At 40.7% G+C, this 17484-nt stretch overlaps 1 protein-coding gene and 1 long non-coding RNA gene across 3 annotated transcripts in view; both read left to right on the top strand.

Moving 5' to 3' along the window:
• LOC117821310 overlaps positions 1 to 17484 on the top strand; it is a 59557-nt gene that overhangs the window by 14944 nt on the left and 27129 nt on the right. The window lies entirely within an intron of this gene.
• On the top strand, positions 13282 to 15111 carry bhlhe23 (basic helix-loop-helix family, member e23). The gene has a single exon (XM_034695501.1). It carries the CDS (start codon positions 13712 to 13714, stop codon positions 14393 to 14395), a length of 684 nt encoding a protein of 227 aa, XP_034551392.1. The 5' UTR covers positions 13282 to 13711; the 3' UTR covers positions 14396 to 15111.

The following is a 17484-nucleotide window of genomic DNA, read 5'->3' as shown; positions in this document are numbered from 1 at the left end:
TCAGTTGACTTAAGACAGCGGAGGGCTGCTGCACCTTTAAGGGGGGCCAAAGCAACTCCAAAGTGGGTCAGAGTAAAAATATCTTCAACAATTATTCATGTTACCCCGCCTATCTCTACCATACCTCCACCCTGTGAAAAATCTGCATAGCACTGCAGTGAGGGGGAACAAAATGGAGAGCTAAAGATATGAATCGAGGGGAAACATGGAGTAGAGAAGGATGTTAGAGTTAAAAGAGAATAGAGTGTGTACATTGTTGACTGATTTCAGCTTGGCTTGTGATGAAGTGTGGGTGCAATGCACAAAGTACATTGTGTAATGTGTGCTGTGCAAACACTTACTTTGATGCTTGATGAATTTTTTTTTTTTTTTTTGAACATTTGCTCCTTCGACAGCAAACCTCCCACCAAACACCAACACTGTTCCCATCATTGGAAGCAACTGCCAAAACCGGATGAATTAAACATCTACTTCCCCCATCTACATCTATCTCATGTAACTTTTGAGTCTCTTGCAAGATGAAGCAAAGGTTTTTGATTGGGGGGGACTTTGTGAAGTCTCTGATTGGACAGGAAGAATGAATGCTGTCTTGTGATTTATGACAGTGGTGGGATTTCAGACTTTCTGTTGGCCACTTAAGGTTGGATGAGTCCACGGCTAGGGTTTGTTTTGTTGTTTTGTGAGTGCCTGTGTGAAAAGCATCATGATTGGAGCAATGAATTAGATAAAGGGCTGTGATTGGCTGCCAGGAAAAACTAGATTCCAGTGCAGCAGAGGGGCTGTCATGGCTGCCAGGTCCCTGTAGGTCTGCACTGTAAATCCACACATTAATCAGAGCCGGCAGGGAGAGATCAAAGGAGCCTGTTCCATCTTTACCCAGAGCAGCGCTTTGATGTGTGTGTGTGTGCATGAGACTGTGTGTGTGTGTGAGAGAGAGACAACGACAAGGTCTAAAAATGAGGATATAAGAGTTAGCCTAAAGAGAATAACTCTCATTTTGAACACTGTTGAGCCCAAAATATTAACAATAATAAAGGCCTTTCATAAACTCTTCTCATTTCACTGCATCCACAGAACAAACAGCAAGTTAACACTTAACCTTGTAATTTCAACAAAGCAAATGTATGTGTATAATGACATGTTTGGAAGCATAGAGTTACACACACACACACACACACACACACACACACACACACACACACACACACACACACACACACACACACACACGCACACGCATGTGTTCCTGCTACACATGCATTGTTCCTGTCAAATCTGACTACCCCACCACATTCTCTGCAATACCAAATACTTGTCTGCCCCATGGTGGTCCTCCTCTGTCACTGCAATGCCAGATTTCCTCTCAGCACACATACACAGGCTGTTTTCAGAAACGGCCTGCTACATACTACCTATGAATGTAGTAGGTACTGCCTACATGCATTTGAATTTAGTATGTAGTATGACAGCTCTATTGGGTCTGGTCTGCAGGATGCTGGGCCAGTTGTCACTGGATTTACGGTTTTGGAAAGCGGAAGTAAACAACAGCCAAGCTGATAGAGAAACTGCTTCTTTAGCATTCACTAATGATTTAAGAAGTTAAGAAGTGTTTATGTGTAATTTAATAATTTTCACAGCATCTAAAAACAGAGGGGACCCCTTTAAAAAAAAAGGAGAAAAAAAAAAAAAGAACGAGCGCTGTGCATTGTGGGAACCAATATGCGAGGGAGACTGGTCTGATGCATACTGAGAAATGTCCCTGATCAGTCAACATCCGGGGAGTTTTAGCATACTGCAGATTTTGCTCTATTTCACATACTGCATACTACATACTGGATTTTGGCCAAATCAGTACGTACTGCTAGTATAGTAGGCGGTTTCAAAAACAGCCACACACTCACAGCTGAATGCTGTATGCCACCATTGTACAGGCGACTGAACAGTGCAGTTGCCATGGTGACATAGAGCTGCAGCACAGGCTTTAAAAGCATCATGCTTTATTAGTTGGTGTGTTGACACTATTGCTCTTCTTCCATTTCTCTGTGAATCAGAGGCTTTTAGTGCTCGCTCCTCCAGGAAAAAAAGGTGACGACTCAGTGCAGTGCTGACACATGAACACTAGAGGATGTGATCCCAGAGGACTCAGGACTAAAACTGAACCATTATCACCTGCACTGCTTTTTTTTAACTAGAGATCAATAGTTTACATGATTCAACTTATTTTTAACAGACTCTCAGACATTGAAGCTTTTCTCTTGTATGCTCTTGTTTGACGAATACCTTTGGTTATTGTGCCCTTGTAAAATGAACAACATAGTATTCAATCAAAATATAAAGTAAGGGATAAAGTACCTAAAACAAATGACCAACACTGAATATATGGCCATGTTCATTATATAGGGGTCTTGTCTCACCATGTCGGGATTCTTTTTCCAACCTGCTAACCATACATTATTCCACTTATTACCCGGCTACTAACTTAAAACACAAACACATTGTCCAAAAACATTGATTAAAATATTATTTTATTAATTTAACCCTCCTGTTATGTAGCGGGTCAAATTCACCCCTTTTAAAGTCTATTTTAGGCAATATATGCCTTCCAAACCAGCTAAATGCAGCATAAAAATCTGGGCAGCATGTGACAGAGGAGGTGTTGTGTTAATTTATCAACATCACTACATAAAAAATTCAAAATGTAAAATAAAATAAACAAAAATCCATGTCATGTCAAACTATTGTATTTATATTTAGGGCTTTCCAATGTACATTAAAAAAAGTTTCAACATTAATTTGAATGAAAAACGAGTGAGTTCTCCTCATTGAAACATGGTCTGAGAATTAAAGAACACCAATGAACTAAATATGGATTTAAATAGTTAGTAATGGAGTTAATAATGAGATTAAAAAAATGTGTATTGGGATTTTTGGGGCTTCTGACAGTTTTGGATAATTGAACATGCCGCGGGTCAAATTGACCCAGGACCATTATTGCTGTTCCAGAGAAACGGACATAACAGGAGGGTTGAAGTGATTTATGTACACAGTTTTTAAAAATAGTCCCAGTGATTCCACGTCAGTGATTGTTCCATGGTGATGGATTCTTATCTGCCTGTTGCGGTGGATTTAATATGAAACTGTCCTCATTCAGCTCTCCTTCTTCTCTGAGCTCTGCGATTCACACACCTTTAAAAATAAACAAATGCCACAACTTTAAACCCTGCTGCTGCCATCACCACCGCTCATGGTTTAAGTTTCTTTGTAGAGACCAGTAACGTAAAGTTTCTCTCACCTGCTCTGCTTGTTGCTAAAATTGGATCCAATATGTAAACATCCGTAGCCTGCTGATTTAGAATGCTAACCAAAGCTAATGTTTTAGCCACATTGCTTACCAATATGATGCTAACCGAATGGTTTCCCCTCACCTTACGGTCTGTGGTGTCAACAAGCAGAAGCTAAATGTGTCTGAACTCTTTTCCGCGGATTGATTTGACATTACGTGTGATCAGTTTGTCTCTGGTGTTGCTCATGTTGGTGAAAGTTCATAAGTACATAAGGAGTTTTGAACAATCAGAATCAAGCTTCTTACACAACTGGAAGATCAGTAAGAAAGCCGAGTAATAATGATATATAATGAACATGGCAATACAAAACAACAGTAACAAATTATTTCATCGACTGATATACATTAAGTGTGTTGGTCATTTGTTTTACAAGTATATTTGCAAACTCATGGGCTTTTCTGCCACCTGCTGGCCAAAGTATTGCACTTCATGTGCCTGTTACATAGAATATCATCAAATGACAAAAAGAACTGTCTGCAGGTTTCACTTTTTAAGCATATTGGCATTAAGACAATATTTTCCCAAAAGAAAATGTATTTTTCCCTTATGTCAGGCACATCATTGTTGGGATCGGGATATCCTTAAAAATACTGACTTGTTGATGTCACAGTATTGGAAATAAAGGCTGTGTAATGCTTCTATTACTATGTTGCAATTTCACTGAACAGATACTTTTGTCCAAAGCAACCTACATCTGAGAGAACGCACATCACAAGCAAGGATGTAGACAGGAGGGAACAAGTACACTGTTCCACAACAAGAAGAGTGAGTGCCACAAACTGCTTCAAGCTCAATTGGACACAGGTGCTGGCATGCAGTACCACAGGCAATGTTATCATCACCCACAGCAACAGCAACAACATTAATCATCATTCAGATTCCTAATTAACCTCAACATCATCATCATCAGTGTCTTTGTCGTACACATCATCTCAAGTCATCAATATCATTATGTTCTGATTGTGTTCACAAAGAGCGGGGTCTGTAACTTTCTCAGATGTAGAAGGTGACTCAGTTGATCACATAGTTTGGTAACTAATTCCATCGCTGGGTGCTACAGAGGAGAAGTCTAGCTAAGTGCGTAGGTGTTCATGAAAGAGCTGGGTCTTAAGCTTTTACTTAAACGAAGAAAGGGACCATATGGATCGAATGGAGTTGATTAATTAATTCCACCAATGGGGGACAACAAAGGAGAACAATCTGGTTAGTGACTTCGGGCCATGTTAATAAGAGAGTACCAGTTGCTTTTCATTGGTTGCCTGGATGAGGGATTCCAGGTAGGCAGGAGTTTTTGTTGTTGTTTTGTAAGCAAGCAGCAGGATTTTGAATTTGATTTGAGCAGCAATGGAAGCCAGTGGAGAGAAATATGCAACAACTGCTCTAACAGAGTGTTGTGTTAGGCCGATTGAAGACCATGCAGCTGCTGCATTCTGGGTTATCAGCAGAGGTTTGAATGTGCTTGCAGGAAGGCCTGCCAGTAAGGAGCTGGGATAGTATGGGCTGAGATTTGTTCCACTAGAAACTGAAATTGAATAATTATATTGAATTTGAAAAGCATGATTTGAAAGAGAGCCTGTACCAGAAGCTGTGTTGCATGCTTGGTCATGAGTTTCCTGATGTTATACATGGCATTGATTCGTGGTTGTATGGAGGGACTGGCTAGAATGACAAGAAGCTCAGCCTTAGACAACTTAAGCTGAAGGTGGCGTTCCCTCATCCATTTAGAGATATCGGCCAGATAACACATCTGACATCCGAGATGTCAGATGTGTCATCTGGCAGAAATTACATGAATAGCTGGGTATCATCTGCATAAGAATGGAATGAAAACCCATGGGATTGGATGATTGCAGTGAGGTGGGTTGTACTGAAAGGTCAAAGGGACCAAGCATTGACCCTTGAGGGACCCCTGTTGACAAGCCACACAGTTGGGACACTCCTCCCGTCCAAGTTGCTGTAAAAGATGAGTCTCAGTGCTCTGTGGTATTGTTTTTTGCTCAACTGTTTGCCGGGGCGTACTTGGCCTTTTCGTTGAAAACATTATGGCAGGTTGCAGTAACTCATTGATGTAAATATTAAAATCAATCATGGCTGAATTTTACTAAGCTTCTTCAGTTTCAGTTTCTTGGTTTTGTGCTAGCTCACTGTCATACTGTTAAGTCTAACTGAAGCATTGAAAAAGGAGCATGTTAAATGTGATTTGTAACATCTGTAGCTTTCTAATAAAGAATTGGAGAATGACCCTTCTTGCAATGGTCCTTGTCAGAAGACATAAACGCCATGTCAATGTCAGGGCTTATTCATAACTGAATTATAATTGAAGAACAGCCTGGTGGGTTGATCAATAATAGATTCTTGATATGACCTTTCAGCATAAACACTTTTTTCTGATTGACCACTCCTTCACAAATGCATTCATTTTTAATAACTTTCTCAGCTATTCCCCTTTTGTCTAGTACATACAGTACATAATAAAATGAATTTAAATAATATTTTTACCATGATATATATGTCAATAAACAATTTTCAGTTCTCGTGTAGAAAATGTAACAATGTCACTGTAAGTCAGATTTACAGAGCAGTACACTGGGAAGGTTAAAAGGCTAAAAGGAGGTGTGTGGAGAAATTCACTCTCTGACAAGTAGGATAATTTCACATCTGAATTTAGAACCACCTCTGTTTAGCATTTCAAGAAACATTCACTTTCAATCCCAAATGAATATTTAACAGTTACATCATTAGCAGTTAAAGAGCAATTAGTTACATATATCAGTTTTAATAAAGGTCCCTAATGACTTTAATGGGTTGTCAAGGCAGTATGAAAAGCATGTAAAGGTGGAGAAGGTTAAAAGCATGATCTTGATCATGAGCATAACGAACTAAAATGGTAAAAAAAAAGAGTCAGTGAACACCTGCTGAGGTATTCACACAATCCCAAACAGACACATAAATAAACTCTGCTTTGAATGAAATGTAAGATAGCAGATGACTGGCTGTATGTAAACATACATGCATGAACTGTACATGACCACCAATATAATATTCATAAATCTTATCTGAAGAGTTATACCTTTGAGATACATGCCACTATTATATTTATTGTCTTTATAGTTTTCATTATAAATAATATATTTATATATTCTTTTCCTCTATATATTGCACAGAAAGTATTCTGCACATCAATTGCCAATTATTTACGTGAATGTCAATACCCTCAACATATTTGATTTCAATGGATGGGGACATTAACACATCATACAAATGACCTCAAATGACAAACTAATGATCCCCAGGTCATATTGGTATACTGGTCTGAGTTATTACAGTTATCTGGTCTCTTGCTCCACTAGAGCAGTGGTTCTCAAACTTTTTGGAGCCAAGGACCCCTTACAGGTGAGAAAATTGTCCTCATAATTGTAACACAGATTAAGCACACTAGTGATGTGTCATGATCAAAAGCTGCGGCTCTGAGATCTGATGCTTTATAATGAATCAGAAGAGCCGGCTCGCATCGAGAGAGAGCCGGCTCCCAGTTTTTTCCTTTCGCTGCTTAGCTCTCACAGTGTTCAGCCCCAGATCTGCTCACAGCAGAACTTTGTTTTGATTAGTCAGGATGGCGGCCATGCGGCCAATCACATGTGAGGATATAGGATACAGGTGATGGGGAGGCTGTGTATCATGGCTACATCTGTTCCTTCTGAGAGGGTTAGGGTTTTTCTCAAAGACAGGGTAAATTCTCACTGAGTGGAGAAATCGGATCAGCCCATCCAAGCTGAGGCATCTGATTTTTCTCAATGCCAACCTGAGGACATTAACAATGTTTGCTTGAGTTGGTTCTGGTTCTGTTTGCTTAAAGTTGGCTCTGGTTCTGCTTGCTTGAGTGTGTTTCTGGTTATGTTTGCTTTAATTGGTTCTGGTTCTGGTTCTGTTTGCTAGAATTGGTTCTGGTTCTGTTTGCTTGAGTTGGTTCTGGTTCTGTTTGCTTGAGTTTGGTTCTGGTTCTGGTTCTGTCTGCTAGAATTGGTTCTGGTTCTGTTTGCTTGATTTGGTTCTGGTTCTGTTTGCTTGAGTTTGGTTCTGGTTCTGGTTCTGTCTGCTAGAATTGGTTCTGGTTCTGTTTGCTTGACTTGGTTCTGGGTCTGTTTTCTTGAATTTGGTTCTGGTTCTGTTTCTGTTTGCTTGAGTTTGGTTCTGTTTCTGTTTGCTTGAGTTCGGTTCTGGTTCTGGTTCTGGTTCGGTTCGGTTCTGGTTCGGTTCTGGTTCAGTTCTGGTTCGGTTCTGGTTCGATTTGGTTCCAGTTTGGTTTGGTTCTGGTTTGGTTCTGGTTTGGTTTACTTGAGTTGGTTCTGGTTCTGTTTGCTTGTGTTTGGTTCTGGTTCTGGTTCTGTTTGCTAGAGTTGGTTATGGTTCTGTTTGCTTGAGTTGGTTCTGGTTCTGTTTGCTTGAGTTTGGTTCTGGTTCTGGTTCTGTTTGCTTTAGTTTCGTTCTGGTTCTGTTTGCTTGAGTTCGGTTCTGGTTCGGTTCTGGTTTAGGTTCGGTTCTGGTTTTGGTTCGGTTCTGGTTTTGGTTCGGTTCTGGTTTTGGTTCGGTTCTGGTTCGATTTGGTTCTGGTTCGGTTTGGTTCGGTTTGGTTCTGGTTCGTTTACTTGAGTTGGTTCTGGTTCGGTTTGGTTGAGTTGGTTCTGGCTCTGTTTGCTTGTGTTTGGTTCTGTTTCTGGTTCTGTTTGCTAGAGTTTGTTCTGTTTCTGTTTGCTTGAGTTTTGTTCTGTTCTGGTTCGGTTCTGGTTCGGTTCTGGTTTGGTTTGGTTCGGTGTGGTTCTGGTTCGGTTTGGTTCTGGTTCAGTTTACTTGAGTTGATTCTTGTTCTGTTTGCTTGAGTTCGGTTCTGGTACCGTTTGCCTAAGTTAAGTTCTGGTTCTAACCCTAACCCCAACCTTAACCTTAATCCTAACCCTAACCTTAACCCTAACCCCTAACCCTAATCATATCACTGACCCTAACCTAATCAGAACACTAACCCTAACCCTAGTCCTAACCCTAATCAGAACCCTAATCATAACCCTAACCCTAATCAGAACCCTAACCCTAACCCTAATCTTAACCCTAACCCTAATCCTAAACCTAATCCTAACCCTAATCAAAACCCTAATCATAACCCTAACCCTAATCAGAGCCCTAACCCTAACCCTAATCAGAGCCCTAACCCTAACCCTAACCCTAACCCTAATCATTACCCTAACCCTAATCCTAGCCCTAACCCTAATCAGAGCCCTAACCCTAATCATAACCCTAACCCTAATCCTAACCCTAATCACAATCCTAATCCTAACCCTGACCCTAACCTAATCAGAACACTAACCCTAACCCTAGTCCTAACCCTAATCAGAACCCTAACCCTAACCCTAATCCTAACCCTAACCCTAATCCTAAACCTAATCCTAACCCTAATCAGAACCCTACTCATAACCCTAACCCTAAACAGAGCCCTAACCCTAACCCTAATCATAACCCTAACCCTAACCCTAATCCTAACCCTAATCATTACCCTAACCCTAACCCTAATCCTAGCCCTAACCCTAATCAGAGTCCTAACCCTAATCATAACCCTAACCCTAATCCTAACCCTAATCACAATCCTAATCCTAATCCTAACCCTAACCCTAATCATAACCCTAACCCTAACCCTAATCCTAACCCTAATCCTAATCCTAATCCTAATCCTAACCCTAATCATAACCCTAACCCTAACCCTATCCCTAATCCTAATCAGAGCCCTAACCCTAACCCTAACCCTATCCCTAATCCGAATCAGAGCCCTAACCCTAATCATAACTCTAACCCTTATCCTAATCCTAACCCTAATCATAACCCTAACCCTAACCCCAATCCTAATCAGAGCCCTAACCCTAATCATAACCCTAACCCTAATCCTAGTCCTAACCCTAAATAACCCTAACCCTAATCAGAGCCCTAACCCTAACCCTAATCTTAACCCTAACCATAACCCTATTCCTAATCCTAACCCTAATCATAACCCTAACCCTAACCCCAATCCTAATCAGAGCCCTAACCCTAATCATAACCCTAACCCTAATCCTAGTCCTAACCCTAAATAACTCTAACCCTAACCCTAATCAGAGCCCTAACCCTAACCCTAATCCTAACCCTAACCCTAACCCTAACCCTATTCCTAATCCTAACCCTAATCATAACCCTAACCCTAAATAACTCTAACCCTAACCCTAATCAGAGCCCTAACCCTAACCCTAATCCTAACCCTAACCCTAACCCTATTCCTAATCCTAACCCTAACCCTAATCATAACCCTAACCCTAACCCTAATCCTAACCCTAACCCTAATCCCTGGTCCTAACCCTAATCAGAACCCTAACCCTAAACCTTATCAGAACCCTAACCCTAATCCTAACCCTAACCCAGACCCTAATCCTAACCCTAACCCTAACCCTAATCAAAACCCTAATCATAAACCTAACCCTAATCCTAACCCTAACCCTAATCCTAACCCTAACCCAAACCCTAACCCAAACCCTAACCCTAATCATAACCCTAACCATAACCCTAAGCCTAACCCTAACCCTAATCCTTACCCTAAACCTAACTCTAGGGTTAGGGTAAGAATGGTGTTATAACAGAATAAATGCACAAAATTGGGCATTATAAGGGTTCTCATAAAAACACTGTATATAACATCAACATTACAGCATTTATACTTTTCAAGTAATTGATCTTAAATGCTTTCAGAAAATTAACAGTAGCAAGACTCACATATCCCTTCGAGCAACCAAATGGTATCATAACAATGGTGTATATGCTGTTTTGTAATGACACAGCACAATTTTATAATTTATTAGAAATGTATTCAAATTATTTCACGGACCCCCACGTTATGGTTAGCGGACCCCTCTTTGAGAACAACTGCACTAGAGGGCACCATCCCCTAAAATGTCCTCATGAGCCTGGGAAATGGAAAGTGAGATCAGTGGTGCGTCCCACATCAGACTTGTTCACAATGTAACGCCTCATTCTAGACACTGGGTGGCAACCTCTCCTTCAGTATAAAGTTCTACATTTGGACACCTGTTTTGGAGCCTCAGGAGACCTTTTATCTGCAGAAAATGATTTGTTTTCACATAACCTGCTTGGCAGATAATCCTCTTGATCCTGAAGTTGACTCTTATGAAACTGCAACTTATTCATTAACTGACTGGATATGGTTTTATATACCAGTGAGTTAGCTGATTGCTATCTGAACACTTTTTAATCTCTGTGGCATTAATATAAATGTAGCCATTTAACCGACCATGTGAGGGGGGAACACGAGCGCTCCACATCTCAGCGAGTGCAATTAGACAAGTGCTGTTGAAGGTGGGCTATTTACGCAACAAGGGGGGAGCGCAGAGTACAGAGGAGGTGAATGCATGAAGAATCTTGGCTCCAGACTCAGCCTCCTTCTTCAAGAGTCACTTCGCTCACAGAGACTAATTTCTCAAAGAGGATTTGTTTTTTGATGCAGAACATCTGATTCAGTCTTCTAAGATCACTGCCATGTCAATGTCAGGGCTTACTCATAACTGAATTATAATTGAAGAACAGCCTGGTGGGTTGATCAACAATAGGTTCTTTATGACCTTTCAGCATGAACACTTCTGTCTCTCTTAAGCATTGTTTATTCAATGCCTACTTTTTAATTTCTTGTAATACAAGTTATTTTTAATAAGTCTGTTTTAATTCATTTTGTTCAAGGTTATTCTCAAGCATATCCTTCATGGACACTTGACTTGAGTGTTTGTGCTTCTGCATCATATCAGATGTTTTCATACTATGAATTCAAACACTTCTTCTCTCCAACATGTTTTCTTTTTTTTTTTATTGATCTATCCTTCACAAATGCATTCATTTTTATTAACTTTCTCAGCCATTCCCTCATTCTCTAGTAAATACAGCATATAATACAATGAATTTAAATATTTTTTTTAACAGTATACATGTCTGCTAACACAATTTTCACTTCAGGCGTAGAGAATTTAGTAATGTCACTGTAAGTCAGATTTACAGAGCAGTACACTGGGAAGGTTAAAAGGCTAAAAGGAGGTGTGTGGAGAAATTCACTCTCTGACAAGTAGGATAATTTCACATCTGGATTTAGAACCACCTCTGTTTAGCTTTTCAAGAAACATTCACTTTCAATCCGAAATGAATATTTAACAGTTACATCATTAGCAGTTAAAGAGCAATTAGTTACATATATCAGTTTTAACAAAGGTCCCTAATGACTTTAATGGGTTGCCAAGGCAGTATGAAAAACATATACTGGTGGAAAAGGTTAAAAGCATGATCTTGATCATGAGCATAATCATAACGAACTAAAATGGTCAAAAAAAGACTTGGTGAACACCTGCTGAGATATTCACACAATCCCAAACAGACACATAAATAAACTCTGCTTTGAATGAAATGTAAGATAGCAGATGACTGGCTGTATGTAAACATACATGCATAAACTGTACATGACCACCAATATTATATTTATAAATCTTATCTGTAGAGTGATACCTTTAATATCATGACACTTTTATAACCATTTCTCTATCGTTTTCTTTATAAATAATATATTTATATATTATGTTCTTATATTTATATATATTGCAAATAAAGTATTCTGCACAGCAATTGTCAATTTCTTAACCTGAATGTCAATACCCTCAACATATTTGTTGGATGGATGGGGACATTAACACATCATACAAATGACCTCAAATGACAAACTAATGATCACCAGGTCATATTGGTATGCTGGTCTGAGTTATTACAGTTATCTGGTCTCTTGCTCCACTAGAGGGCACCATCCCCTAAAATGTCCTCATGAGTCTGGGAAATGGAAAGTGAGATTAGTGGTGCATCCCACATCAGACTTGTTCACAATGTAACTCTGCATACTAGACACTGGGTGGCAATCTCTCCTTCAGTATAAAGTTCTACATTTGGACACCTGTTTTGGAGCCTAAGGAGACCTTTTATCTGCAGGAAATGATTTGTTTTCACATTACCTGCTTGGCAGATAATCCTCTTGATCCTGAAGTAGATTCTTATGAAAACTGTAACTGATTCATTAACCAACTGGATATGGTTTTATTTACCAGTGAGTTAGCTGATTGTTATCTGAACACAGTTAATCCCTATGGCATTAATATAAATGTAGCCAAGGCGTCTTATCATCTAAAATGTAATAAATGCAGGAAATAGGGCTTATTGAATATGACTTAACATTATTGCTATGTTATAAGTTACCTGTACAGGTGATTGGCTTTGTCTACACGCAGAGTATAGGTACCATGCTGACTCTTCCAAATTGTGTAGGTAAGTGGCGTTCAGGAGCACCTTGTCTATGACCTTTTCTCGGACCTGTTCAGAGCAACACAACTGAAATCACAACCTAACACACACCCAGGAAGTCTGTCACTGTCATCGTGTGTCTCTGTCTGCCACAGTAATCCAAAGGAAAAAAAAAAGTAGTTTGGATCAGAAAGAGCAGAACCAGACCTCACAGTAGTCCTTCTGCTGTCTTAACTCACCACATGGGCTTTTTTTTGTAATAGGCAGACTTCTTCTAATGACAGGTGAGTTCTTTACATTCCTGTCTAATACAGCTATACACTGATATTTGCATTGAGCTCTTCATGAATTTGAAAAGAAAACACAGAGTAGCCTTCTTCTCCTTCAAAGCTATCTAAACATCAAACGTGTGAACTTGTTGTTTAAATTTTTTTTGAATGTGGTACAAATTCAACAATGGATAGTAGCCGCAGCACGGCCGAGTGTCAGTTTGCGCTGCAATTATCACATTATGATGGAAAGTGGGAGCAGACTTGCGCTCTTCCCGAGTTAATTAAAACGCCCCCCTGATTGGACGGGCTGATAATCCCCAGCGGGCCTCGTGCTCCTACTAACTTGCGAGCAGGGCAGAGCGCGAGTCACAATCTGCCCAAGGCGAGGGAGGGCAAGAAACACGCGCAAGAGGAGAAACCGACCGTGTGAGGGGGGAACACGAACGCTCCGCATCTCAGCGAGCGCAATTAGACAAGTGCTGTTGAACGTGGGCTATGTACGCAACAAGGGGGGAGCGCAGAGTACAGAGGAGGTGAATGCATGTAGTAGCTCGGCTTCAGACTCACAGCCTCCTTCTTCAAGAGTCACTTCGCTCACAGAGGAAACGAGTGAGGGGAAAGAGGAACTCCTAGAAAACAGCAACTCTTGGAGAGAACTACGTGAGTACCAGCTACAGTTTTCCAAACAAAAGATAGGACAGAGAGGAAAAACGGAAAAGTAGAGTTTCCCTGGAAGAGAAAATGAATGTCAGCGAAGAGAACCTGCTCAAGTCCATCAGCAACGACGCGCTCCTCGACCTGACGCAGCGCTACGGCCAATCAGCCTTCGGGTTCGGCGCTGGCCATGGTCCTGGAAGTCCCGGCCGGTTCCCACTAACACCAGCCACCGACTTCCTTTCTGGGCAGACCACGAAGTCCAACGAGAGCGGCGGAGAGCACACGAGCGACGACGACGACGGCTTTGACTCGCTAGAGTCCCGGAAGAGGGGGTCATCGTTTGGGGACGACAAGCCCGGGGGGCCCCTCACTAAAAAGTCCAAGGAGCAGCGCTCCCTGAGGCTCAGCATCAACGCCCGGGAGAGGAGGAGGATGCACGACCTAAACGACGCGCTGGACGGCCTGCGCGCCGTTATCCCTTACGCCCACAGCCCCTCGGTGAGAAAACTCTCCAAAATAGCCACTCTCCTCCTGGCCAAGAACTATATCCTCATGCAGGCTCAGGCTCTGGAGGAGATGAGGCGGCTGGTGGCGTATCTGAACCAGGGACAGAACATGACCTCACCCATCCCCACCGCTCTGGCGCCCTTTGGACAGGCTGCCGTCTACCCGTTCTCGGGCTCTGCGCTCGCCACCTGCGCCGAAAAGTGCAGCACCTTCTCCGGGACACCGTCGACTCTCTTCAAACACTGTAACGACAAGCCTTGATCCGGTTTCTTTTTCTTTCCTGAACTTTTGAACCTTTAATGCACCCATGACGGTCTCTCTCTCTCTCTTTCTCTGTGTCTCTCTCTCTCTATCTCTCTCTCTCCCCCAACTCTAGTTCTTTTAAAATAATTCTGTGGAAATAAGAACAAGTTTAGTATGATGCATACACTTAAAGTAAGGTTAAGTAATTCAACTGCAATGTGTCCTCCAGATTAAACAAAAGTTCCATTGAGAAGAAACAGTTACGGCCTTCTGATAAGTCACTTTGCCGCCCTTGCTCTACAGGCCATGTCCGAATGATCAGTTTTAGTCATCAGCTCTCATTTGTAATCTATGCAACATTCAACAATATGAAAAGTAGAAATGCCAAGTAATGCGACCTAATCTCGACATTCAGATTAGACTATGAAAGTATCCCCCTTTACTTATTTGTACCGATGCTGTGTGGGAAAAATGGTATGTTTGGCTGAGTTATTTAGGCTAACGATTTACACATTTGTTGGAAAGTTTTTAATTATTCTGATTATTTTGATTTAAGTTACTGCACATCTCACATGATTGTATTGTACAACTGTGGAAACTCCGGCTATACTAACAGTTATATAACTTACAGCCTATACATTGAATCATTGAAGAAGCGTTCTGGTTGTGTTGCAACATGGATTTCATATATTGTTTATATGTCTTTATAATTAAAACACATATCTATGCTTGGACCCGGTTTGCTTCATTTCAACAAGCGTGGCATAGCATTAAACATTACGCACACATTCTGCAACATTTATGGAACAACTTGAAGTAACGCGCACTTTTATAAAGCCTACGATATACATTATAAAATGATTTAGAGACATTTTATTTTTGCTTATATTTAATTTTGTAACATTCACAGAAAAGTTAATAACTGTTATTATAGAACGTAAAAAGTTGTGATAAAAAGGGTGTGAAATTGAACCGTTTTTTTGTATTAATTTTGTATTATTTTTATCAGCCGTGAACAATTAAAGTCAAATCGTGCCTCGGAATGCCTGTCACGGTGCTAAAATAATTCCCATATAGTTCACCCTCCAAAAAATGAGTTGGCAACTTAGTTTCCTTGCATGAGAAGCCCCTGACATGCAGAGCCGGCTCTGGACGCGCTTTCAGGGGCTGGTGGGGCCTGTTTGGCACGCAGCAGGGTCGGTGGCGCTGAGGGGAAGGGCGCAAGAGCCGCCCGGGGCACCCAGGACCTGTCTGTGGAGATTTGGGTGATTGCAGGCTTCCTTGGCGGGCTCTTAGACTCTGGACAGCTATTAACACGATTTCAACTCCTGTCTCACTGCTCCACTTAATTCAGAGAGCATTACAGGGACAGTTGTGTTTGCAGGTTTTGTCCTGTGAGCGGAGAGATTTGGAAAATTAATTTGATTTTGAAGTGCACATAGGGTGGTGATATATATATATTCCTGAAAATATCTGTAAGTTTGATTATTTTCTGACACTCACCTCCTTAACTGTAGACCGATATTTTCTTGCTTTACCTTTATTAGCTCTACATCTGGACTGTTACACTGACTTTGTTGCTAATTAATTATATTTTTCATCATCACAAATACAGCTATAAATATATCTTGTATTTTTAAATTGTAAATCCAAACATATCCACTAAACAGTAATACATCTTTACAGCTACTCTCTTTTTCACCTTAAAACTACACAAAACAAGGGAAATTTCTCACTTGAGCTATGCTGCTGTGACATTGATTTGACAAACAGGTATGTAAGTACTTAAGTTTTTAAGCCTTTATCAAAGCCTGTCCCCAAAGTAGACTGTCAAAGTGATTAACACCATCCTTGTGAACTATTTAAACCAACAGGTGCTCTCTCTGCCTCTTCTACAAAACATAAACTCTTCAGATTACAATTCATTCACATCAGACCGGTCTATTTCTGCCAGCCACAGAGTGACTAAGTGATCTACCGTGCTCTCTCTCTCCCACAATTTAGCTTCTTGTCACAACAACAGGCCACCCATGGCATCTTAAATTGGCCCTCTGATGACACGTCTTGTCTGAGGCCCCATGAGACATTCAGGGCAGCAGGGATGAAATGTGACAAATGCTGCCGATGATGTGAGGACTTCGGGGCCCTGCGCTCCATCAGTCCCCGTACAGCCTAATTGCCATAAATGAGATGGTTGCCTTTTTTCACGGACGGCTGGATGGTCACTCTCCCTCTCCCAATAGACCTCTGATGTTGAGCTGCTGGACTGTATGTTATAGTACATCACCCTATCATCTTAATGGCCATCAGTGTGCATGGTGGCAGTGTCACTTTGCATGTAAGCTTTATCTTTACATTAGGACCCGTTTATAATTTTGCTGGTCAAATGTTTGTGTTTTCTGGCTCTTTAGTCTACCAGCAGCTGATGCTGTGTACCTTAAACCACTAATGGTCTTCTTCTTTCTCTGCAACAGATATGTTTGAGGTTAAGGAATGTGTTAGTTACATTTTGATTGCTTGTTTTTTTTTTTCCTTTTTGAGTTTGACCTCTGGAGAATACTAAAACAATATCCCTCAAGAATCAATGTGTGTTATTCTGTGAAACTTGTTGAGTTGTTTGATGGTTCTTCAATTTAAATAGGAAATGATATTCTCTCGTTTTGATTTGAATAAATACACAATTTATGCCAGTTTGGTGTTTTGATGTATAAAACTAGTCAGAAAGTTGGTTTACATTGTATAAGATAGATAAAACACACAGTAAATATACAGTAAACAAATATAAAGAGGATGAGTTATAGCGCTGCACTTAGAACTGAACAAACAATCCTTTTGGAAGAAACATGGCAAACAATTCAATGCCTCAGTATGCCCTGGGCATGCCCCCGCACAAAGTCTGCCGTGTGTGTCAGGGTATAAAACACGAAAACACAACACAACTGAGCGTGTCTGAAAAACTTGGAGGCTGCAATATTCCAAAATGTATTCAATTTACAACTTTATAAAAGCATGTAATACAGAAACAATTATACTAAACCTAAATTATTTAATACAAATATTTGTGTCATGTGATTGACTTGTTGTAGCCAGCCCCATTTTGACAAACA

The sequence above is a fragment of the Notolabrus celidotus genome, chromosome 11 (genome assembly GCF_009762535.1).
Source record: "Notolabrus celidotus isolate fNotCel1 chromosome 11, fNotCel1.pri, whole genome shotgun sequence".
Lineage (NCBI taxonomy): Eukaryota > Metazoa > Chordata > Actinopteri > Labriformes > Labridae > Notolabrus > Notolabrus celidotus.
This window is presented reverse-complemented; position numbering and strand designations above follow the sequence as displayed.